We start from the raw sequence: 26,498 nt of genomic DNA, 5'->3' as shown, positions 1-26,498 counted from the left end.
GGGGTTACGGGGATAGGGTGGGATATGTGTTGGTGTAGGGGTTACGGGGATCGGGTGGGATATGTGTCGGTGCAGGCTCGATGGGCCAAAATGGCCTCTATCTGCACTGTGGGGTTTCTGTGAAGATACAGATCAGCCAGGATCTCACTGAATGGTGGAACAGGCTCAGGGGGCTGAATGGCCGCCTCCTGTCCCTATGTTACTGCTAGAAAATGCACAGACATTGGATGAGGATGGGTTGGGCTTCTCTGTGATGCCCCCTCCCAGTAGTGGAATATTGTACAAACATTGAAGCCTAGGCTTTCTGATTTCTGGTGGGAGGTGGGGGAGGGGGTGTAAGGGAGGGGAGCCGAGGGGGTGTAAGGGAGGGAGGGCGAGGGGAAGCACTGGAGAAAGGGGGAGAGGGGGGAGGGATGGGAAGGGAATCTTTTCTGGCAGAGCGGTATTTCGGCTCACCACAGCGCTGCAAACTCCCCCCCGGACCCCGGACCCCAAATGACTTCCTGACCCGGCAACGTTTGCATAATGGAGGTGGGCCTAGCAGCCGTTGCCGGGGAGTGTTGCACCGGGTGGGGGAAGGGAAAAGGGGGCGGGGCTGGGGGAAGGGGCGGAGACTTGCTTCAGGGGCCTGGAACCGCCAGAGAAAGAGGCGGCTGCCCGGAGAATATATTTTTTTAAATTAACGCTAATTCCATCCTGTGTTTACTGTGACCTGCTCCCAGACACACACTAAGGGGTTTTGCACAGGTCCTATTATTGAAGCCCACCCCCCCCGAGGCCCTCTCCACTGAGCCTGCATCATGCGGCTATCGAGCTGGGAAAGTATGAAGAAAGGTGAGCCTAAGCACAATCCCAGGGCCGTCCGCACAGATCTGCCGGGGAAGGGGATGCGTGGGGAGGTGGTGGTACGTGGAGTGGCAGGGGTTTGTGTGGAGGGGTTTGTGTGGAGGGGGGATGTGTGCGTGGCGTGGGAGTGCGTGGAGGGGGGTTTCGGGGTATGTGGGGGGGGTGGGGGTATGTGGAGGGGGGGTTTCGGGGTATGTGGGGGGGGTCGGGGTATGTGGAATGTGGGATGTGGAGGGGGGTGGGGGCTGGGGGTGCATGATAGGGTCACAAAGCCTCGGCCTTGTTCTGTAGGCTGACCTGTGAATGGTATTGGGGGGCAGTTGGTGCCGTGGAACCCCAGTCACTGCCTTCCAAGGAGAATGGGAGAAATTGAAGAGCAAGGAGTGCAACTCACAAGTTTATTTAAAAACATAAAATACTCCCAGAATGTGCTGGAATGCTGGCGTGCCGAGCCTCGCAGGAACATGGGTTCAAGACCACCACACACTTGGTTATCAATCAATGATCTTAGGCAACCTAATGAATGAGCATCAGGTGAGACTGCACTTGCAGAGATTTGGACTAATCTATTTACCCCGACACCGATCTTAGTTTCTGTCCAGTGGAGTCAATGTTGACGTCAATAACTGGGTGTGGGTCACTGGACAAAGGGCGACTCCTTCTGGGTGTCTTCCTTAGCTTGTCTCCAGGGCAGCACCTCCCAAACCCGTGACCTCTACCACCTAGAAGGACAAGGGCAGCAGGCGCATGGGAACACCACCACCTCCACGTTCCCCTCCAAGTCACACACCATCCTAACTTGGAAATATATCGGCCGTTCCTTCATCGTCGCTGGGTCAACATCCTGGAACTCCCTCCCTAACAGCACTGTGGGAGCACCTTCACCACACGGACTGCAGTGGTTCAAGGAGGCGGCTCACCGCCACCTTTTCGATGGCAACTAGGGACGGGCAATAAATGCCGGCCTTGCCAGCGACGCCCACATCCTCGTGAATTAATTTTAAAAAAGCCCCGACACATCACTTCCTGTAACAAGCTATGTAGCTGTGGATTTTTCTCCTTGCTGTTTGCCAAGGTATACTCTGTACAATTGACACTGCCGTGCCAAAGGACGGTTGAAGGTAGGTTCATGCCCGAGACATGGCAGTGCCAGGAAATGGTAAAATGTGGGTTCGCGCCCAAGATTCCCGGAATGACCGCTTACTGGTCTCGGGCTTTGTGCGGAGGTGCCAGGCAGGAGTAAATGGATTCCTCACGAGGAGCAATTGAAGACTGCTCTCTGGGACTGTTAGCAGGGTCCTGAGGGCAAATGCAGAGGAGCAGCGATGCATGATGTGAGAGAGCAAAGTAAAGGTAAACAGTCAAACAGTAAAGAGCTTACGAAACGTAACTGTTTCCTGTTTCTTTTGGATTCTCCGATGTAGTAATATTAATGACAGCATCAGCAACAACATTTGTTGCATTTATATAGCACCTTTTAACGTGGAAAAATGTCCCAAGGTACTGCATAAGGGACAAAATTGACACCTTGCCAAAGAATGAGATATTAGGACAGGTGACCAAACACTTGGTCAAAGAGATGGGTTTTAAAGGAGAGAGAGGTGGAGAGGTTTAGGGAGGGAATCCCAGGGCTTAGGGCCCAGGCAGCTGAAGGCCCGGCCATCAATGGTGGAGCGATTAAAATCATGGATGTGCCAGAATTGGAGGAGCGCAGAGATCTCGAAGGTTGTAGGGCTGGAGGAGGTTACAAAGATAGGGAGGGGCGAGGCCTTGGAAAGAAAGAAAAGAATTTTTTGAAGTGCAGTCACTGTTGTAATGTAGGAACGATGCAGCCAATTTGCGACAGCAAAATTGCTAAAACATAAAAACATTATCTGGTCCCTTTCACATTGCTGTTTGTGGGAGCTTGCTGTGCGCACATTGGCTGTCACGTTTCCTACATTACAACAGTGACTGCACTGCAGAAGTTCTCCATTGGCTGTGAAGCACTTTGCAACATCCTGAGGTTGTGAAAGGCGCTATGTAAATGCGTTATCACGTTAATAGGCAGTGTAATGGTGAGGAAAGTTCGACAGACAAGGCAGGTGTACTGTGTATCTGAAGACCGGGACCCCTCGGAAGGTGCGCACAGCTTTCCTTTACTTTGTACATCTATATTTCAGATCATATCACACTGACACCCTCTGCTGGCGTCATCTTGTAACATGGCCATAACCATTTAAAAAAAAAACAATGGATTTAGAATCCTCATCCATGGTTCTGATAGATTGCCTGATTTATTCTCCTTAGAGTACTTCCTGCTCTCCTTCCTGTGGGAGATAACTTTCACCTGAGGTACGGATCTCAGCGACTGTCCAGGACGAGCCATGTGCCCCTTACACTGTCAGCTTTGGTAGGCTATTCAACAGTAGAGAGGCATCACAGCTAAGCCTGTGTCGAGCGTTTGTTTTAATCCTCTACTCCTTCGGGTGATCAGAGGGAAGAATCAGCCAAGGTTTATTACTTTTTGAATTAATGGTTTTATTAACATTAGAATACAGCGACTTCCACAGATAGAGATTCAAACAACTTTTAAGTCAGTGGAACAACCCGAACTCCGAATGGCCAATTCTTCTGCTTCGGCATTAGAACTTCAAGAGAGCTAGAGGAGGAGAGCGTTCGTCACCGGTAATGAAGAGGTCTAAACCAATCAATGTGAGAAGACCTGGTTATCGGTCCAAGCCCGATATCTCCCAGCACTCTTTACTCACAGACTGGTGCCTATGTCCTTGCATTTAGCGCTGGTCCATTCCTTTATTCCAGTTTCTCCCATTTTCCCAGCAAATCTTCCATTTTCCCAGCAAGTTTCTGCTCAGTGGGACAAGCAACGTTCAGACCCCTGGCCTCTCAATAAAGAGCATTGACATCGACTCATCGAATGATGCAGCACAGAAGGAGGCCATTCGGCCCATCGTGCCTGAGCTGGCTCTTTGAAAGAGTTATCCAATTAGTCCTACGGTAGCAAAATACTGCAGATGCTGGAAATCCGAAATAACAACAGAAAATGCTGGACAAACTCAGCAGGTCAGGCAGCATCCGTGGAGAGAAAATAGAGTCAACGTTTCGGATCGAAGTTCTGACGAAGGGTTTCGACCTGAAACGTTAACTCTGTTTCTCTCTCCACGGATGTTGCCTGGCCTGCTGAGTTTTTCCAGCATTTTCTGTTGTTATTTCCAATTAGTCCTGCTCCCCTTGCTCTTTCCCCATAGCCGTGCAATTTGTCCCCATCAAGTATTTATCCAATTCTTTATTGAATCTGCTTCCACCGCCCGTTCAGGCAGCGCATTCCAGTAACTCACTGCGTTAAAAAGAATTCTCCTCACCTCCCCCCACCCCCGCCGGGTTCTTTTGCCAATTGCCTTCAGTCTGTGTCCTTTGGTTACCGACCCTCCTGCCAGTGGAAAATGCTTCCCCCCCTATTTACTTTATAAAAACCCTTCGTAATTTTGATCACCTCTATCAGATCTCCTCTTAACCTTTTCTGAGAAACAACCCCAGCTTCTCCAGTCTCTCCACAGAACTGAAGTCCCTCGTCCCTGGAACCATTCCAGTAAATCTCCTCTGCACCCTCTCCAAGGCCTTGACTTCCTTCCTAAAGTGCGGGGCCCAGAATTGGACCCAATACTCCAGCTGGGGCCTCACCAGTGTGTTATAAAGGTTCAGTATAACCTCCTTGCCTCTCTGCCTCTGTTTATAAAGCCAAGGATCCCGTGTGCTTTTTTAAGTCTTCTCAACTTGAACTGCCACCTTCAAAGATTTGTGTACATCATTTTGTTCCTCTGCCAGCGATGCTCCTATTCTGTACATCATTTATCAATGGGACGTAGCCAATCACACATCACTCATGTTCCCCATTTATTTCAACATTTTCCACAACACTTTCTCATTTTATTCAGAGAAGCCGTTTCCCGATGCCACGGATCTCGTCTAAAATTGCACCATGTGTGGTTAGAAAATCAGATAGCGGTGAATACTCTCACCCTGCCAGCCAGCAGGCGCAGAGGATTTCAGTGCCAACCCCCTACACACAGAGCATGAAAGCCCCAGCTATCCCACAGCTACAAATAGTAGACTTCAGATAAATGCAACAAGCTCGGTGCTGTGAGCAGATAAACTCCTACGGAGAGGTAACACTGACCCATTAGACTAAACCCACAGGACGCACCCCACCACAGCACAGAGACAAGTTCTACTGACCCATCTCCACAGGATACTGACTCCAGCACCATGGACAGAGAACTAAAAAATGAAAGAGAGACTTACATACATTTATATAGTGCCTTTCACGACCACCAGATGTCTCAAAGCGCTTTACAGCCAATGAAGTTCTTTTGAAGTGTAGCCACTGCTGTAATGTGGGAGACACGGCAGCCAATTTGCACACAGCAAGCTCCCACAAACAGCAATGTGATAATGACCTGGTCATCTGTTTTGTGTTATGTTGATGGAGGGATAAATATTGGCCAGGACATCGGGGAGAACTCCCCCTGCTCTTCTTTGAAATAATGCCTTGGGATCTTTTACGTCCACCTGAGAGAGCAGACGGGGCCTCAGTTTAACGTCTCATCTGAAAGACGGCACCTCCGACAGTGCAGCACTCCCTCAGCACTGCACTGGAGTGTCAGAAACATAGAAACATAGAAGATAGGAGCAGGAGTCGGCCATTCGGCCCCTCGAGCCTGCTCCGCCATTCAATGCGATCATGGCTGATCATCCAAATTCAGTACCCTGTCCCTGCTTTCTCCCCATACCCCCTGATCCCTTTAGCCTTAAGAAATATATCCAACTCCTTCTTGAATATATTTAATGAATTGGCCTCTACTGCCTTCTGTGGTAGAGAATTCCACAGGTTCACCACTCTGGGTGAGAAATTCCTCCTCATTTCTGTCCTAAAAGGCTTACCCCTTATCCTTAGACTGTGACCCCTGGTTCTGGACTCCCCGACCATCGGGAACATCCTTCCTGCATCTAGTCTGTCCAGTCCTGTCAGAATTTTATAAGTTTCAATGAGATCCCCTCTCATTCTTCTAAACTCCAGCGAATACAAGCCCAATCGTCCCAATCTCTCCTCATACGTCATTCAGCCTAGCATTACGTGCTCAAGTCCCTGGAGTGGGATTTGAACCCACAACCTTCTGACTCAGAGGCGAGAGAGTGCGACCCCCTGAGCCACAGCTGACATTAAAGCCCAAACCACTGCAGCCACAAGATATAGGACCTGAATTTGTGGTCGGAGGCTTCCCGCAGGCGAATGCCTCTGAACCTCAAAAACAGTACGAACCTACCTGATGGTCCCGGAGGTGAGAACACTTGTGCTACCGGGTCTGCAGGCGTACGCATGTGTAGAGGCCCACGTATCCCAGGGGCGCACGCTGTTCGCAAGCGTGCCTGGGATCACGTCACCCGGCCCAACCAATCAAAAAGGGGGATCTCCATTATACTTATGGAGATTCCATGTACAGAATCACCATAAACAGGAATAGGAATCACCCAAAAAAACACAATTACACACCTGTTTAAAAAAAATTACATGTTCAAAATTAATTAAAATACAATTTAATTAAACATTTAAAACTAAAACTTGATTTTTTGAAAAATAAATATAAACATTTTAAAGGGGCTAGAAATAACCTAAACTAATTTTAAAGGTTTTATTACATTTAAAAAAATTGTTTAAAAATATTTTAATATTTATTTAAACTCTTACGCTGGTAGAAGAAAGCCCTGCACCTGCTTTTACCAGGCATAAGAGTTTCACGGGCATTCACTGGGCAGTGGTTGGGCAAATAGCCCAACTCTCCGCCAACGAATGTCCGTTTCCCGGGAATGCGGTGGATATGTCGAGCTGAAACTTGACAGATTGCAAGTTCTGGGTTTTCGAGCATACGCATCACACATGGTAACCCAGAACTTGTGGGGCACTTATGGTCATGTACACACCGCGTACGCATCTCAGGCCCTGGAAAATCCGGGACATTGAACACAAATGCCCCACCGACAGTGCGGCGCTCCCTCAGTACTGACCCTCCGACAGTGCGGCACTCCCTCAGTACCGCCCCTCCGACAGTGCAGCGCTCCCTCAGTACTGCCCCTCCGACAGTGCAGCGCTCCCTCAGTACTGCCCCTCCGACAGTGCGGCGTTCCCTCAGTACTGACCCTCCGACAGTGTGGCACTCCCTCAGTACTGACCCTCTGACAGTGCAGCGCTCCCTCAGTACTGCCCCTCCGACAGTGCAGCACTCTCTCAGTACTGCCCCTCCGACAGTGCGGCGCTCCCTCAGTACTGCCCCTCCGACAATGCGGCGTTCCCTCAGTACTGCCCCTCCGACAGTGCGGCGCTCCCCCAGTACTGCCCCTCCGACAATGTGGCGCTCCCTCAGTACTGCCCCTCCGACAGTGCGGCCTTCCCTCAGTACTGCCCCTCCGACAGTGCGGCCTTCCCTCAGTACTGCCCCTCCGACAGTGCGACGCTCCCTCAGTACTGCCCCTCCGACAGTGCAGCGCTCCCTCAGTACTGCCCCTCCGACAGTGCGGCACTCCTTCAGTACCACACCGGAGTGTCAGCCTAGAATGAGCTTTTAACAACTCCTCAAAGTGATTAACCAACTTAATTATCGTGCAATACCAAGCCTCAAACCATTGATAGGAAAGCGAGAATATTAATTTTTACACGGCCACAAAGTTTAATCGTTCAATTTATTTTGTAAAATATTCAGATCGGGTAAACACATCGTTTTCCAGTTTTACAAATAGGTGTAAAAGGCCTTTAGGCAACAGACTCCAGAACTAAATAAAAACTTCACACCAAAGCATTTATCTGGAAAGAAAAGTTTCTTAGCATCTTTAACATTTACATCAAACTGTGCAATTACTGTCCATCACTTGATCTCAAATTCGATTGTTGAGTGATGTTGTTGGACTGCGCGTGACTGGGTCACTGACACACACCTACAGGATTGAGCAGACCTACCTACGCGGAGTTCTACCCTCATTTGTCGAGGGCAAAACATTGACTTTGACGTCGAGATCTCTCGGTGTTTGATATGTTCAGAGTAGGTCAGCGAGGGGATTGGGCCAGAGGTGACCGACGTGACAACTAATCACAGAATAGAACCTGTCAACACTGAGGAAAGAAAACAGGAACCAGTAGTTTGATTTACCTTTACAGGATTCTACAATTGTTCTGCTCTAATAACACCTTCCTAAAAAAAGACTTTGAATACTTTTTACTGTTGGGAGAGATGAACTTATGGAGGAAGCTAAACTTGGTTCCTGTGTTTTTTAGCTAAAGGATGGACCAAAGTTACCCACTAGAATAATTATTTTCAAATGTGAGGAGTTTTTTTTAAGAACATTAGAAATAGGAGCAGGAGTAGGCCATTCGGCCCCTCGAGCCTGCTCCGCCATTCAATAAGATCATGGCTGATCTTCTACCTCATCTCCACTTTCCTGCACTATCCCCATATCCCTTGATTCCCTTAATATTCAAAAATCTATCGATCTCTGTCTTGAATATACTCAACGACTGAGCCTCCACAGCCCTCTGGGGTAGAGAATTCCAAAGATTCACCACCCTCTGGGTGAAGACATTTCTCCTCATCTCAGTTCTACTCTGACTTAATTGGAGCCAAATGTAGCTCCTTACAGCGGCTCTCACAGGAGCTGCTTCCCCTGAGTTGCTGTGCAGATCCCACAAACCCCCACCTCACCTCTGCAATTTCCATTACATTATCTATTCTCTGCCAGCTCAGTGCAGGCACCGGGGCAAAGAATAGTGATTTGCGCCATGAATGATTGCTTGCCGTCTAATGACAGGACTACCTCCGCTGTGCGTGAGATGGCGCCAACCTCCCTGATCACCTCACGGGTAAAAGTGCATCAAGAGCTCAGTATTCCTTCATTTGATCAGGAAGCATGTGGTCACTGTTTCTGGGAGGTTATCCTGGTCGCTTCCCCATGGTATTTATTAGCAAGTGGTGCAATCCATGTTGGAAAACGTTGTGCTGTAAAAGGTATATCACACTAGATAATGTTTCAATGGGAGTTGGTCCCAGCTCGAAGGGGTCCCGAATAATATGCTACAAGTGTTTCGATTCAATGTGAGCAAAATGCATTTAATGGAACTGTTGCACAATAACCATGTACAGGAGAGGCTTCGGGGCCAATAGCTCTGGATCAAAGTAATTCTGCTGCCTCTGCTTTTGTTTCTCCAGATTTAATCTGACCCCTTGAATGTCAAATATTACATAAAATTACACACAATTCACAGCACAGAAACAGGCCATTCGGCCCAACTGGTCCGTGCCGGTGTTTATGCTCCACACGAGCCTCCTCCCACCCCTCTTCATCTCACCCCATCAGCATATCCTTCTATTCCTTTCTCCCTCTTGTGTTTATCGAGCTTCCCCTTAAATGTATCTCTACTATTTGCCTCAACCACTCCCTGTGGCAGCAAGTTCCACATTCTCACCACTCTCTGGGTAAAGAAGTTTCTCCTGAATTCCCTATTGGATTTATTGGTTACTATCTTATATTGATGGCCCCTAGTTCTAGTCTCTCCCACAAGTGGAAATATCTTCTCTACGTCTACCCTATCGAACCCCTTCATAATTTTAAAGACCTGTATCAGGTCTGTATTAAGAACTCTATTAGAATATGACCATGTTTTCTTTTTCTTAAAGTTAAGTGTGAGCATGTAGGCGGCATTTCGGGTAAGGGTCACTTGGCCCAGCACTCGATCGATCTGTTCTTAGTGAGGTTCTCCACCCGCAGAAACTAGCACCGTAGAAAGCAAGCAGTTCTGATTATGAGCGAGTCACTGGTGGTCTGATGGATTGAGCGGACACAGTATATGGGCAGAGATCAAAGAATGGTCAATGGGCTGAGGTCAACCCGAGGGCCCGTGTCGCCATCAGAGAGTGGGTCCAAGTACAAGGGACCCCAAAAAGAATCCTATCACTGAAAGTTATTTGCGGCAGATAATAGGATTATTTGCTGAATTAGTCAACGCAGGGACAAGCTGATCACTCATGCAAAGCCCCTGGGCACTTCACTTATGTCCAGTGAATGAGAATGATCAATTCCATCGCAGCGAAGCTGCTGCTTCAAGTTCAACTGCTTGCTCAGCTGACCTACGCTGAAAGGGCAGGTGGCTGGAATGGTTTAGGGAAACCATCTTTTACGGTTCTGCCTGAACACCGACTACTGGCTTCAGGACCTGAATTATGGCCACGTTCATTACGATGAACTTGGGTCTCGTGTTTATTGTAGGTGCTCCACGTGTAGAAGCACAACAGTCCTGGCCTGGCGTCCCGCCACTATTTCCCATCGTCCTGTCATTTTCCCATGCGCTATTCCATTTTCCATGCATCCCGCCATAATTTTCCATGCATCCTGTCATTTCCCATGCGCTATTCCATTTTCCATGCATCCCGCCATGCATTGCGCTATTACTCATGCACACCATTAGTCACCATTCATCTCACCCTTTGTTCATGCATCTCGTTACAATTCTCCTGCATCCCGCCATCGATTTCCATGCATCATCCAATTCCTGTGCGTCCTGTCTGTTCAGGCAATTACTTCCCCAAATCTGTTTCCATGGCTGTAGAAAACCTCACTGAGAAACAGAATGCAGCTCCTGATATAGGAACAGGAGGAGTCCATTCAGCCCCTCGAACCTGCTCCGCCATTCAATGAGATCATGTACCTTAACTCCATCTATTTTTGTAAATGGACATGTATTTTTATAAGTGTCTACATTGAGCTATTAAAGAGGGAATCCTTTAGGATGATGGACTGAAGGACATCTGGCTTCAAGAAAGCTCTTTTCTGTGGCTGTGTCGGTCAGATGTTTGCCTTTGACCTTGATGGCTGAGACTTGTAATTCTGCTGTACAGGGAGATTGTCTTGTGTCAGTCTATGACCTGAATTAATAGCAAGGCATTAATGCACCCGCTTACAAAGCTTCATCTGTGTCTGCAGACACCAGAACCTGAGGTTCAGACAGGAAAGGCAAACCTGCAAAATAATGGGAAGAGCCATTGAACATATGGGGTACTGCAGCCTAAGGTTATGGTACTGGACAAGCAACCCAGGGGCTGCGAGTTCAAATCCCACTGTGGCCAGTTATGAAACTGGTTTCAATAATTGGTGGTACCTGTAAATTACCATTAAAAAGCTGCCAGATCATCATAAAAACCCAACTGGTTCACTAATGTCCTTCAGAGAAGTGAACCTGCCACCACTAACTGGTCTGGCCTATACGTGACTCCAGTCCCACACTGTGTGCTTGACTCTTAATGCCCTCAAGGCAACTAGGGATGGGCAATAAGTACTGTCCTGCCCCGTGGTGGGGGCGGGGGGCGGGCATGGGGCCATGACCTCCGCCAATCATTTTGAGGTCAGCCAACGTGGCTTTGGAGAACCCGCCTCCATTCTGCTCCCAGGAACCTCTGTCACCCATCGTCCTCCAGGATCGTCCTGCAAATCTGTATGGTTCCCGTCTCGGCCTTTGGTCTAGGTACATCGGCATCTCCCCAGATCCCAGCTCGCCCCTCTTCCTACCAAGCCAGACAAATCTCGAGTTTGTCACCCCCCGCCTCACCAAATTGGTCAAACCTAGCTCCGTCACTGGCCTTGCCATATCCCAGAAACAAATTTATATATATAATCAAAAATAAAATTCAAGGCAGAGTGGGATGGAAGACAGAACGACCTTTGCCTAAAGACATCACTGCTCAGTAAATACTTCCTGTCAGTACGGTCAAGGTCCCTTATAACCTGAGGCTTGATTGTCCGAAAAGTATCTGCAAATTCTCTGGTGCGCCATTGGGCGGCTCCTTGACATGCCTCCAGGTTTTGCCTAGGAATCAAATACCGTACCAGTTTTTTTTTTTATCAGAAAGGTGCTAGATGTGTAGGGAGCGATTGCTGACACGCAGGGGCCAATTGTAACTGAACCGGCCCGTCTGGAAACTAACGGAATCTGGTGCAACGCTGGTTTCACATCCTGCCCGATTTCACTCTCCATCGAAGTCAATACTGGGCAGGGTGTAAAACCGGCGGTCCACCTGATCCATCAGTTTCCCACCCGGCCGGTTAGATTACAATTGCACCCACACGGTGTGCCATGCATTGAGATAGATGGAACATGCTTATCTACAAAGAAAACCCCCTGTGGGAGCTTTAGCAGTATCAGCGGTTCAGGCACATCCCCAATCGCGGAGGACTGTTCCCGTAGGAAAGAGAGCTACACTACTGGAGCACTCATTCTATGACCCGTGAAATTGGTGAGCGAGGACCTCCCGCTGGGAGGATGGGATCAGTGAATTTACCCAAGAATGCAGTCCGGGGACTAATCTGGGGACCACTTCCCCCTCACCAGTGGCCTCACCTGTATGGCAGTGCCCTGTATCTCTAGACCTCCAATGGCGGCCTCACCCACTATGAGATGTTGCTCGGGCTGAGATTCAGTGTTCTACCTCCTCTCGGCTTAAAAGAAGGTTAAGGGGGTGGTGTTTGGGAGCAGGGGTTAGCTGAGCTTCCGTACAGAAAAGAACAGTGAAGAAGCAAATTGGACTATTGATCCTATAGATTGCCCTCCTGTGGCGGAAGCAGATTCAATAGTAACTTTCAAAAGGAAATTGGATAAATACTTGAAAGGGAAAAATAATTGCAGGGCTATGGGGAAAGAGCAGGGGGGAGTGGGACTAATTGGAGAGCTCTTTCAAAGAGCCGGCACAGGCACGATGGGCCAAATGGCCTCCTCCTGTGCTGTAAGTGAGTAGGAGATTATGTCGTCGAATGAGATACGGCAGCAGAAAGAGTTGGGTGAGGTTCGCTTTAGAATGTAAGGGGGATTTGGTTTCCCCAGTAACTTCAATGCCAAGTGGAATCTGCAGAGAGTCGATTCTATACAGCGAGAAACCCCCCTCACCTCTCGTTAGTTCAGCTGAGTGGCTGAGTGACGATTTCACTCACAAAGAGGGTCAGACAGTTTCTCAAGCTGAGTGTGTGCAGCCAAGTTAAACTGCAATTCCAGAGATTCTTTGAAAATCAAGTTTTGTTTCAAGCATTCATTTCAGAAGCTCGGGCACGAGTGCTAGGAAATTTCCATGGGCCTTTTAACACCTGACTTCCGCCAGCTGATGCCTGGAGTTTTTCTCGCTGCACTGGTGAATCGGCAAAAAACTGACTCCCTCCCAAATTTGAGGGTGGGGAGTGGGGTGAAGGAACGCGAGACTTCCTATTGTTTCTTTGACAAATCTCCGGTCCGGAGATGTAGAACGTAGGAAATAAGAGGAGTCGGCCATTTGGCCCCTCGAGCCTGCTCCGCCATTCAATAAGATCACGGTTGATCTTCAGCCTCAACTCCACTTTCCCGCCCGATCCCCATAGCCCTTGATTCCCCTAGAGTCCAAAAAGTGTAGAGGAGCTTAGCAATGTCATTAATGCCACGGCTACACTGCATGCAATGGTCGTCATGTACCATTCAGGGCACACACGCAAAATTTAATTTTAGTAGCGATGATTTCATAGTTCAGTCAGATGTTAAAGTGTTTGTCCTTCACCGTACGATAAATGTGCCCCAAAGCAGTCAACACTGTGTCGTTCATTCACAAATACTATTGATGGATTTTTACTGCTTAAATACCTTGACAGTATTTTGCAATCTTAGAAACTTACTTCTGGGCCTGCCTCTGTGGCTTATAAAAGTGGCGAGTGTGTGTGTGAATAATTGAGGGTTTCCATTTAGATTAACAGTGGTGAGAATGTGGAACTCGCTGCCACAGGGAGTGGTTGAGCCGAATAGTATCGATACATTTAAGGAGATGCTGGATAAACACATGAGAGAGAAAGGAATAGAAGGATATGATGATAGGGGGAGATGAAGAGGGGTGGGAGGAGGCTCGTGTGGAGCATAAACACCGGCACGGACTGATTGGGCCGAATGGTCTGTTTCTTTGCTGTATATTCGATGCAATGCTCTCTGTCTGGAGGTTTAGTGATTGTCAAAATGAGAACAGATTTTTGATGAATTTGCCCTCGTGTATTGGACTCTAAATTCCCCCACCCCCACCGCGCCCCATTTTTTAGTACCAAAAAATAAAAAACAAAACAAAAAACCCCGGGGTTTCAAATTGTCGATAAAAACTGACTTTAAAAGTCTTCCAATATTCCCTGAAAATCGCAAGTTGAGGGAAGGGGGAGGGGACGGCAGCCTTGTGCTGAGATTAGCTCAGACTGGGACATGGGCGAGACACGGGATGTTCCAGAAACACGAGAAGCGAGACAGAGACCAACATAACCAGGAGCCGCCAGTCACCAGGTCCAACCGCTCCAGGAGCTCTACAAAGATCGAGTGAGATTGAACGTGCGCTCATTTACTAAATAATCTCTTGCACCTCAACGAAGATTATTCTATCTTATAAAATGCAATGACTCCGTAGTCAAGGTTTTCTGTCTTCCAAGCCTGGATGTACGGACGGTAACTACTTGGGAGTATGGCGGTAGGTGGGGGTGAAAGTAGTCTCACATGGGAGCGCTCAACGGGCGATAGCGAGCCAATAACCTGTGTTAAACCCGGTCCCATTTTCATTACCATCGACTTCTTTGAAGAAGAAGATCGGATGGGGTGTACAAGGGCTGTTGATTCATTATCCCCTGCTTTGCACTAAGGCCCAAGACTAATTTCTCCCTCATGATGCCTGCCCTCTCCAACCCATGGACATCAGCGCAAGGGAGAGGAAGAAAAAGAAACACGCCTGTCACGGTGAAGGATGTTGGCAATGGGGAATGGAAGAATTTTCATTTCAGTCAGCCAGTGTCAGCATCAATCACTCCCACGTACAGCAATTCCTAAACAGAGAGCGAAGCTTTCTCTACACTCCCTCAACCGTGTGTGTCATCCCTTACCTCAGAAGGGCACTCCCTACTGCATTAGTGCGATGCTTTTCCATTTCACACAGTAGCCATTATGTAGCCACCTTGACTGAGGTGGCTAATTAATTATTTTCCTAAAAATTCATTCTCGGGATGTGGGCATCACTGGCAATGCTGGCATTTATTGCCCATCCCTAATTGCCCTTGAGAAGGTGGTGGTGAGCCACCTTCTTGAACCGCTGCAGTCCGTGTGGTGGAGGTACTCCCACAAGGTAGGGAGTTGTGGAAAGGAAATAGAAGGATATTTTGATAGGGTGGGAGGAGGCTGGTGTGGAGCATAAACATGGACCAGTTGGGCCGAATGGCCTGTTTCTGTGCTGTACATTCTATGTAAAGCTGTGTAATATGGAGACCAGACTGTGCACAGTGCTCCAATTACTCTAATTCCTCAGGTCAGGTAAGATATGCGAAGGAGAAAATTGCTTTAAAATATCCCAGACATTAACCTCGACTCACAAAAGCTGTGCTGATCTGATTAATGTGCAGCTTTCTGCAATCCAGGAGAGGAAAATCAATCTGCAGAAAAAACTTGCTGAAATCTGCAACTTCGCAGTTTTTCAAAATGAGCCTCATGTCTTTGATTGTATTGAGCAGAGCACCAGGGTGACGTGCCAATGGCCCACTCTGGTTCCACCCCATCCCCAACCACACAGCTCCATTACTGGCACACCCGACCTGTGCCACTTACTCCCAGTAATGTTTGGATGCTTCATTGAAATTCAGAATTGGAGTGGGTTTTGGAACGGGTTGGAATTTCATGCTTTGGGAGGGTGCCCAGAACTCGGACATCGAGGTTCGGCCGAAAATTAGACCTCGAGCCTCGGCTGCAGATATCCAGTGAGCTGGTGACCAATCGGAGTCAGCTCACTGGTTTGAAGTGGACTAATGTGGGGCGGAAGGAGGGGGAGAGCGGGCAGGGAGGTGGGAGAGAATGGGGGGAGGGGGAGAGAATGGGAGGGAGGGGGGAGAGAATGGGAGGGAGGGGGAGAGAATGGGAGGGAGGGGGAGAGAATGGGGGGGAGGGGGAGAGAATGGGGGAGGGGGAGAGAATGGGAGGGAGGGGGAGGGAATGGGGGGAGGGGGGAGAGAATGGGGGGAGGGGGGAGAGAATGGGGGGGAGGGGGGAGAGAATTGATGGGTGGGGGGGGAGAAAATGGGTGGGTGGGGGGGGAGAAAATGGGTGGGTGGGGGGGAGAAAATGGGTGGGTGGGGGGGGAGAGAATGGGGGGGAGGGGGGAGAGAATGGGGGGAGGGGGAGAAAATGGGTGGGGGGGGAGATAAATGGGTGGGTGGGGGGGGAGATAAATGGGTGGGTGGGGGGGGAGAAAATGGGTGGGTGGGGGGGGAGAAAATGGGTGGGGAGAGAATGGGAGGGAGAATTGAGAGGGGGTGAATAGGAGGTGGAGAATGGGAAGGAGGGGGGAATGGGAGGGAGGGGAGAATGGGAGGGGGAGAGAATGGGAGGGAGGGGAGAATGGGAGGGGGGAGAGAATGGGAAGAGGAGAATGGGAAGGGGAGAACAGGAGGGGAGGGAGAAGAGAACTGAAGGGGGTCCAGCTCGGGCTGGTAGCAGCGCCCAGGAGAGCTGTGGAGCTGCGATGGGTGCTCCTGCTCCCTCCAGCTCCACATCAATTGAAGCTTACAAGAAAATAACTTAAGTTTTACTTGCGGCCTCCAGCAGTCCCTCTAAGGATCACTAGTCAGGCTGCGAAAGACCCCAAAAACCTGAATGGGATATTCCGGCTCCGCTCGGTCCGAACAACTGTCAGGGAAAGGTCCTGGAACAGGTGTTAGCACCCTTTGCGTATGCTAATGGGGGCCTAACGCCTATTTTTGGTGGCCACATGGGATGCCTCGCCCAACATGGCGTCGAATGTATTTGAGACGTCTTTGGGCGCGGGAGGCAGAACCGGGAAATCGGTGCTTTTTGCTTCGTTCTGCGCCCAAGAAACGGGACACAGCAACGGGTCCAATTTCTCCCCCTGGTGTTTGGCTTTTAAACTAATCAATGTAAATATCTACGGAACTGAGAAATCTGCAACTCCAACAGAACAGAAACCTCCAGCAATGATAACTAAACAACAGGGCCCCTCAAATTTAGCAGCAAGACCAACGATTGCCAAGATTGGGCACAGGCCGTCCCGCTGCTAAATTAGTCCGCTTTGAACATAAGAACATAAGAAATAGAAGCAGGAGTCGGCCATTCGGCCCCTCGAGCCTGCTCCGCCATTCAATAAGATCATGGCTGATCATCGACCTCAACTCCACTTTCCCGCCCGATCCCCCTATCCCTTGGTTCCCTCAATATCCAAAAATCTAACGATCTCAGTCTTGAATATACTCACCGACTGGGGTTCCCCCTCTCTCCAAATCCTATTCATCTCTCTCTGACCCCCATTCCCCAGTGTTCCCATCCACTGACCCCCATTCCCCAGTGTTCCCATCCACTGACCCCCATTCCCAAGTGTTCCCATCCACTGACCCCCATTGCCCCTCTCTGACCCCCATTCCCCAGTGTTCCCATCCACTGACCCCCATTCCCCAGTGTTCCCATCCACTGACCCCCATTGCCGCTCTCTCTGACCCCCATTCCCCAGTGTTCCCATCCACTGACCCCCATTCCCCAGTGTTCCCATCCACTGACCCCCATTGCCCCTCTCTCTCTGACCCCCATTCCCCAGCCCCCAGTGTTCCCATCCACTGACCCCCATTCCCCCTCTCTCTGACCCCCATTCCCCCTCTCTCTGACCCCCATTCCCCAGTGTTCCCATCCACTGACCCCCATTCCCTCTCTCTGACCCCCATTCCCCAGTGTTCCCATCCACTGACCCCCATTCCCCAGTGTTCCCATCCACTGACCCCCATTGCCCCTTTCTCTGACCCCCATTCCCCAGCCCCCAGTGTTCCCATCCACTGACCCCCATTACCCCTCTCTCTGACCCCCATTCCCCAGTATTCCCATCCACTGACCCCCATTCCCCAGTATTCCCATCCTCTGACCCCCATTCCCCCTCTCTCTGACCCCCATTCCCCAGTGTTCCCATCCACTGACCCCCATTGCCCCTCTTTTCCCCCAGCCCCCAGTGTTCCCATCCACTGACACCCCATTGCCCCTATTTTCCCCCAGCCCCCAGTCTTCGTCTCTTCCCCGCCCGCCCCGACTCCCGAGGCCCCCAATGACTCTCACTGACCGCCTTGTGCCGGTATCACGCCCGTAAAACGGGCACAACACCAACCAGTTTTTACCCTTATGTTCCTTTAATGAGCAGAAATAAGAGGAAGTGACCTGCGTAACCAGGCACGCCAGAGTCATAACGGCACAGAAGGAGGCCATTCGGCCCATCGAGTCCATGCCGGCTCTCTGCAGAACAATCCAGTCAGTAGGTCCTCCCCCTCGCTCACCCTGGTTGTGGTGTTTTGATGCCAATTTCTTGCAGGAAATTCAAGGCTGTAAAGTTCAATAAGGTGAAGATATTCTGTAACTGTAAACGGAAAGCAGAATATTCGTGAGTGATATTTCTCGCTTTCTGCAGGAAACAATTATTAGAATGTTGCACTGGGCCAGAAAACTCTTTTAAAAGATTTTAAAAGTAATGGGCAGTGTTGCGATCGCAGCAATGAATGGAGGTGAAAACTGGACCTTGGACCTTGAAGTAGCAAGGGTGGAGGTGCTCGAGTCATGGGACTATAGGTGTATGTTGAAAATGAATTGGACGTGTATGATTGAACAGCCACAGGGAGAGAGAGCAATGATGAGGAGTCACCGGCTGCTTTCAGTTTCCTTGTGTATTATTTTTAATACTTTGGCATGAATTGGAACCCAATTGTCAATCCGTTAACTGGAAACAGCTGGCCCACTGCACTAAAAATACCGCAGCCAGAAATCCTACCCGTGCAGAACAGGCGGACTTAAAAAAAAAAATAGCACACAGAGGAAATGAAATCCGAAGGAAAGTTGACAAAGGAGCTGTTACTGTCTAGAAAGGAAGAAGTTGGCTCATGATTTGATGGGACGGGAGAGCAGGGCCGGCCTTTACGGGCGTTAAATGAAAAAATTAAAAATAACAATTTTGATGAACAAAATTTGTTATTGTTAATTATTAGTTTAGTGCTTAATTTAATGTCACTTCGACATAAAAACAATGTCTGACTTATATTGTTTATTATTTAAATTTTAAACAGCTTCATTTCTGAAACTTGCGCTGATACTAAAACTCAAAGGAAGGGCGACAGAATACAAGTCCGCCCAGGGCGCCCTTTCCCCTCAGGCCAGCCTCAGGGGATGTACAGGCCCTTCACTGCAGGGCGCTGGAAGTACATAGCTCATCATTTCTAAACCTCCGCAGGTACGTGGAACAACAGCAAGTCGGGGTTAGACTTTAGTCTTTACCCCGCTGGGTGTTAAACATCACCCGAGTGGAATGCATTTAATTAACGGAAGGGGAATCGGGGTTGGGGTCTGGGGGGTGGGCGGTCAGCTCTGTTATGGGCACGTGACGCTCCCCGCCCGGGCACTGCAACCAGGTGATGCTTCACGCCAGGGTGCTAAAGATGTGTCCCGTGGTGCTTAACATTTGCTGCCTCCAGCCTTAACACTGGCCGCTACTTTTAAAACGTGGTGAAGGAAGGTTTAGGCCCAGCGAGACATTCTAATCATTGTTTCCCAGCCCGCTACTGAACAAACTGAACGGAATCTCCTTTAAAAAGTAATGTTGTATTCGCAGGAAGTAATCTTGGTGCCTGTAACATTGCAAATGGTTGTAGGGTTAAATGTAGTGATGGAAATCAGTTCCCAGCCTACTCTCTAATTCAGCACTGTTTCTAGTGAAACAATTTGAAACCAAGTATTACACCGCTCGCTCTAGAAAGATCCCTAACACTGCACAATTCTAAAGAGTTTAAACACTTTTAAAGATTATAAATTGAAGGTTCAAAATTATTATTATATATATTTTTTTTAATTAAACCACTTAGTTAGATTTTTTTTTAAACTACGGAAAATGTGTTGGATTATACAATTCACCTGTTTACGATAGTTGTATCAACCTTTTCACATTTGTTAAGCTTTTCTCGGTTATAAATAGCTTGTGGTTTTGTGGTGATTTTGAACCCTGTTCTTATCACTTATTACTAACGTTTACAGTATGGCTACTTTTTCAATAAAATTTTTCACATTTTTCAACAGATATTGAGAAGAAGATTCCTACTGGACTGAGTGCAGCCTGCTACATGTGCAGCATCTGCAGGTGATGGTCACAACCGGCCAGTATGCCATAGAAATTCTTAAAAGTGACAGAAATTTAAGAAATGTGCTTTTTTTTAAAGTCGCTACGAGGCTAACACCTACCCAGACATGCAGACAGTTAACGCTTCATCTCGTTAATCTAACTGTTATTATTTTTAATCTATTGTGACAGCAACCGACAAAAAAACTCGCTCTCTCTGACTACAACTCTCCTTAAACCTGGGACGAGTCTCAGCCTCATCTTCCAGCACATCTCCCAAAAAGCAACCGTTGCCAATTTCCTCACACTGGTTGCTGTGTAATAATTCTGAGCAAGAAAACCTGGGTTAACTAGAATAATATGAGGTTTTTTTTTTTTTTTTTAAAAAGAAAAATAAGGTAATATTAATTAATAACAGGCACTGTAACTACTTAACTAGGCTCCTGTGAAACAGAACGGCATTTTTGAATTGAAAAACAATCCGGGCTGGTTGGGAAGGAATGGTCTACGATAATTCTCTTCCTATTTTTGTACTTTAAAGGAATTAATCCCTTAAACTAATGCTGACAAAACCATTTGTATCAAACCATAGCCAAAATTAATTCAGATTTTCTTATTTTAAAATAGGTAATTATTTCATCTGAAGGTTCATTTGAATCTAGTATACTGTATTTAGAAATTGGTACAAAGTCCTTCTTTGACAAAGTTATATCCAGATTTAATTTAATAAGTTAATTTAATAAACTGAATGAAAACTCCGAAGAATAGTCAGTGATTTAAATGCAAATTTTGAACAATTGCTTTGGTTCAAAGTTATTTTTCTGATAGATTCAAAGCAATATTTAATTTGGAATATGAACAGAGGTTTTAATGAGAATTCTTCATCGCTTCAACTAGACCTTCCTCCCAACACGAGCTTGCTAACCTTGCACCTCAGTTGCTTTCATTGCGCACGAGGACAAGGCTGGCACAGTTCTGAACACACACACTCCATGCTGAACCCAACAGCCTTAATCTAAAATAGTACCCTTGCATGCTGCAACCTACAACTACTGCACCCTCTCTTAATACACAGAGAATGTCTTAAAGGTTTCAAATTATGATTAATTAAAGAGAATTTTAGTTTCTTCTTTTAATAGTCAGTACACATCCTTGTGCTGCTGCCCTAGTTCAATATTATACAAAGTCGCTGTACTTTTATCCTCTTGTACTCTCTCTTCAAATAAACTCCTATTCTTAATTCATTTCCGTTAAACTGATTCTCACTCTTGATGTTCACCCAACAACACGCAGGGTTGACTTAACATTTCCCATCTTTCAAGACAATTATTGCCAAAAAAATGTTCTGCCATTCTGTTTTTTTGAACCAGTTCATTAAGTTGTGAAATAGATTAAATTAGCACTGAAGACTACATTTCACTTACTTATTTCTTTACGTAAACGCTAATGATGGCAAAGTGTCAAGTAGTATATGCTGTAAGCATGTGGTGAGATAACTAAAGTGCAATGTCACGGCAATGGAACGACAATGAAGAACTATCTATGGAAGCTGGTTTTCCAACTCTCAGGAATTATAGATTTTCCTGGAACCAAAGGTGCTGTTTACCCTACCAATTACCAACACAGAGAGACTTCCTGTGCATTGCTGTGTGGAGCTCACACTTAGCCTCTAGATTTTTAAACTGACCCTGTGTCTTTGATGCAATTGGTCAAAGCACACCACTTGCCTTCTAAAGAAATGGGCTCTTTAAGTAATAAGGGTTTTAACAGATGTTTTGAAAATATGCTGGTTCACAGAATGACAGGACTCGCTCTAAAGATGTCATCAAAAGAATTGTAAACTGCGATTGAATAAATCCACTTGGCACATTGACTAGGTGGTGAGGTAATAGAAGTGTGTAAAAAACTGAGCATGGTTTTAGACAAGTGCCGCGGGTAACAATGCAACTACAACCGACCCTCGCGGGGACAGTGCCAGCCGCGGAGGTGTAAGTTACCTCCTCCCCCTCTTTGACGCCATCGCCAGTCGCTCAATTATCCTTTTACCGAAAGAGGCTCCAGGGGGGGCGACCGTGTCAAGCATGCATCGCGTGGTAGGGACACCCCCTCCCTTCAAGGGGCCCCCACAGCCTGTACGCTCAGCAAAAAATAAAGACTGAGAAAGGTTCCGCCGTGGTTATGATCGGTCGCAGCAAGGTCCAACGGTGCTCTCCAGGGAGAGCTGAGAGGCATTGCGCAGGAGCGGAGCCAAGGGCGGGTCCACCATGGAGCAGGTGGGGAAAAGCTTGTACCATCCGATCGCCGTGCTCGAGAGATCCAACTCTTCCAGCAGTACCTGAGCCACGCCCATGAAGTACTTGCGGTCCATTCTGCCGTAATTACCCCAGACAATCACCTTCCAGGGCAGAAAGAAAGAAAGTAAATCAATCACATTAGCGGATTTTTAATCATGTCATCATTGCAAACGCACTTTTTTAAATTTAAAAATGTATAGGGGGGTAGAAATTGCTCCTTGTTGCTTTCCAGGCCTGGATGCGGCCTAGCAATCGCCCATCCATCGAAAAGGTGCTGCTTTCAATGCAGTCTGAAAGGTGTCGGGAGTTGGAGCTCACCAGTGGGAATGGTCTAAGATATGAGAGCCATAGAATAACAAAGGTAGCTCAGACCCCAAAACATAACAGTGCCAAAATGGTCTTTCCTCATTCTTGATGTCACTGGAGGGGATTTCAGCATTTAAATGCTCCATGATTACTTACTTCCTTAATAAAAAAGGAGACTTGCATTATATTCAATACAAAAATCTACTGATCTCAGATTTAAAGTTATTAATTGAGTTGGCATCTATTGCTTCTTTGTGGGACAGAGTCCCACACTTCCACCACCCTTTGTGTGAAGAAGTGTTTCCTAACTTCTCTCCTGAATGGCCTGGCTCTGATTTTAAGGTTCTGTCCCCTTGTCCTAGACTCCCCCACCAGCAGAACCTCTATCAATTCTCCTCCTGGCCTTCCCTGCTCCAAGGAGAACCTCAAGGAGTTCCTCCTTCTTGTCCCTTCAATAGCCTCAGAAGCTAACTCGAGCTGCCTGCCTTCCTGTGACAATTCCTGCTGCGTGACTCAGTCCCGCTCACCTCCCCTAAATCTCTCAATTTACTGCCGAGGTCTGTTGGAAATTTAGAACTGCCAGCCTCATTTAAAAAAATAATAGCAGGATGTTATATTCACGACTGAACCAATTGTACATTTGTGAATCTCTCCCAACCGTGTTACCAGGGAAACAGTAACAAAGGGAATGACACAGCCCACAGAGCTGGGTTTTAAATCTCTCGCAGAACCTGCAGCACAGGAACAGGCCATTCGGTCCCAGCTGGTCTGAGCGCCACACCAGCCTCCTCCCACCCGATTTCCTCAGTCTTACCCTATCTGCATATCTTTCTATTCCAGTTTCGGGCTGGCCCCGTGCCTTCCAATCAGGCTCGTGCTCTGCGGGCGACACCCATTTCAGGTTCACAGTGGGGGGCCTAAAGGAATTTTATCCTCTTGGTTTATAGAGGTGTTCCTAACGACGGCGGGGGGGGGGGGGGGTGATGGGGAGCAATGGTTGCCGGGTTTGTAACCTGGTTTACATCTTCCTCGCTTCTAAAATTGATCCAACTTTCCCTTAAAAGTTGCAATATTCTCTGCCTCAACCTGTGGCAAGCCATTCCTCGCTCTAATAACCCTCTGAGTAAAGACGTTTCTGCTCATCTCTCTCCTCATTCTCATTGCCAATTTTATATCGATGCCCACTCCTCATTCACTCCCCAATGATGGACTTTCCTTATTCATTCTATCAAAATCCCTTCATAATTTAAAAAAAAAAACCTCCATTAAATTTCCTCTTAGCCATCCCTGTGGGGCAACGTCATCGAAAGAAAGAAAGTCTTGCATTTCTAGAGCGCCTTTCTGGTCCTCCGGACGTCCCAAAGCACTTCACAGCCAAGGAAGTACTTTTTTGAAGTGTAGTCACTGTTGTAATGTAGGCAACGTGTCAGCCAATTTGCGCACAGCAAGCTCCCACAAACAGCAATGTGATAGCATAGAAATATAGAAACATAGAAGATAGGAGCAGGAGTAGGCCATTCGGCCCCTTGAGCCTGCTCCGCCATTCAATGAGATCATGGCTGATCAACCAAATTCAGTACCCTGTCCCTGCCTTCTCTCCATATCCCTTGATCCCTTTAGCCTTAAGAAATATATCTAACTTCTTCTTGAATATATTTAATGAATTGGCCTCAACTGCCTTCTGTGGTAGAGAATTCCACAGGTTCACCACTCTCTGGGTGAAGAAATTCCTCCTCATCTCTGTCCTAAATGGCCTACCCCTTATCCTTAGACTGTGACCCCTGGTTCTGGACTCCCCCGCCATCGGGAACATCCTTCCTGCATCTAGTCTGTCCAGGCCTGTTAGAATTTTATAAGTTTCAATGAGATCCCCTCTCATTCTTCTAAACTCCTGCGAATATAAGCCCAATCGACCCAATCTCTCCTCATACGTCATTCCTGCCATCCCAGGTATCAGTCTGGTGAATCTTCGCTGCACTCCCTCCATGGCAAGAACATCCTTCCTCAGATAAGACAACCAAAACTGCACATAGTACTCAAGGTGTGGTCTCACCAAGGCCCTGTACAACTGCAGCAAGACATCCTTGTTCCTGTACTCGAATCCTCTCGCTATGAAGGCCAACATACCATTTGCCTTCTTAACCACCTGCTGCACCTGCATGCTTACCTTCAGCGACTGGTGCACAAGAACACCCAGGTCTCGTTGCACTTCCCCTTCTCCCAATCTATTGCCATTCAGATAATAATTTGTCTTCCTGTTTTTGCCACCAAAGTGGATAACCTCGCATTTATCCATGTTATACTGCATCTGCCATACTTCTGCCCAATCACCCAACCTGTCCAAATCATACTGGAGTTTCTCGGCATCCTCCTCACAGCACACACGCCCACCCAGCTTTGTGTCGTCTGCAAACTTGGCGATATTACATCTAGTTCCCTCGTCTGGATCATTAATATATATTGTGAATAGCTGGGGTCCAAGGACCGATCCCTGCGGTACCCCACTAGTCACTGCCTGCCACTCGGAAAAAGACCCGTTTATTCCAACTCTTTGCTTCCTGTCTGCCAACCAGTTCTCTATCCAAGTCAATACCTTGCCCCCAATCCCAGATCATCTGTTTTGGTGATGTTGGTTTGTTGCATAAATATTGGCCAGGACACCGGGGAGAACTCTCCCCCCTGCTCTTCTTCAAAATAGAGCCATAGGATCTTTTACGTCCACCTGAGAGAGCAGACGGGACCTCGGTTTAACGTCTCATCCCTTAGTACTGGCACTGGGAGTGTCGGCCTGGATTTTGTGCTCAAGTCTCTGGAGTGGGGACTTGAACCCACAATCTTCTGACTCAGAGGCGAGAGTGCTACCCACTGGGCCATGGCTGACACCTCATGGTCTCAAGAAGGGAATGTCTCACATTGTCCAAGAAAAGACCTGGAAGACGATCTCGACACTTTACGCTTGTGTCAAAATCAGGAATTTTGAGATCACTCCTCAGGCTCACGAAGGGAGATAAAAATGTGATGACTTTCAGGGTACGACATTGGGCGGCAATCAGGATTAATCAGTGACCGCAGTTTGAGGAGAGAGAAACTCCTGGCATTTACCCTGATTCATTCTGAAGGTTCCACTTGTTAATACAATTACATGAGGTCACTGTAGCATAAAGAGATTGAGCTGCCATCGCGGTGCTTCACATAGCTTCTCTTCCCTTATCAACTAGAAGCTCTCAGATGGGAGAGATTGGGGAAGATTTTTTTTTTTACAGTTATTCTCAGGATGTGGGCATCGCTGGCAAAGCTAGCATTTATCACCCATCCCTAGTTGCCTTGAGGAGGTGGTGGTGGGCCTTCTTCTTGAACCTCTGGTAGAGGTTTGATACAAGCTGAGCGTCTCGTTGGACCACTTCAGAGGGCGGTTAAGAGTCAACCACGTTGGCATGGGACTGGAGTCACATGGAGACTAGATCGGGTAAGGAAGACCTACCGATAACAGCTCAAGTGCCAGCTCCACAGAGGGAGTCTCTGACTGGCTCAATGTCGTCTCCCAGATCTCCTCTGGCATGTCCAGATCCAGGTTTGGTGTCAGTAACGGGTGTGGCCAAAACACCACAGGTCGGGTGTGGCCAAAACACCACAGGTCGGGTGTGGCCAAAACACCACAGGTCGGGTGTGGCCAAAACACCACAGGTCGGGTGTGGCCAAAACACCACAGGTCGGGTGTGGCCAAAACACCACAGGTCGGGTGTGGCCAAAACACCACAGGTCGGGTGTGGCCAAAACACCACAGGTCGGGTGTGGCCAAAACACCACAGGTCGGGTGTGGCCAAAACACCACAGGTCGGGTGTG

The 26,498-nt window shown here is 48.0% G+C and overlaps 1 protein-coding gene and 1 long non-coding RNA gene across 2 annotated transcripts in view; one reads left to right on the top strand and one right to left on the bottom strand.

The window, feature by feature from the left end:
* Positions 1–604: 604 nt before the first annotated feature.
* On the top strand, positions 605–20,431 carry LOC147108933 (uncharacterized). The gene is made up of 3 exons (XR_015080689.1): positions 605–834; positions 19,012–19,175; positions 20,015–20,431. It is a non-coding gene; the product is annotated as an uncharacterized LOC147108933 (long non-coding RNA).
* A 740-nt stretch (positions 20,432–21,171) lies between these two features.
* Positions 21,172–26,498, bottom strand: part of rims4 (regulating synaptic membrane exocytosis 4) — a 179,436-nt gene continuing 174,109 nt past the window's right edge. The window contains exon 6 of the mRNA XM_086005893.1: positions 21,172–22,449. Coding sequence (XP_085862019.1) covers positions 22,231–22,449 — 219 coding nt within the window. The 3' untranslated portion in view covers positions 21,172–22,230. The remainder of the gene's footprint in view (positions 22,450–26,498) is intronic.

Source organism: Somniosus microcephalus, chromosome 13, assembly GCF_052327205.1.
Source record: "Somniosus microcephalus isolate GS21.2 chromosome 13, FLI_Smic_1.0, whole genome shotgun sequence".
Lineage (NCBI taxonomy): Eukaryota > Metazoa > Chordata > Chondrichthyes > Squaliformes > Somniosidae > Somniosus > Somniosus microcephalus.
Note: the sequence above shows the minus strand (reverse complement) of the source record. Positions and strands in the feature narration are given on the sequence as shown.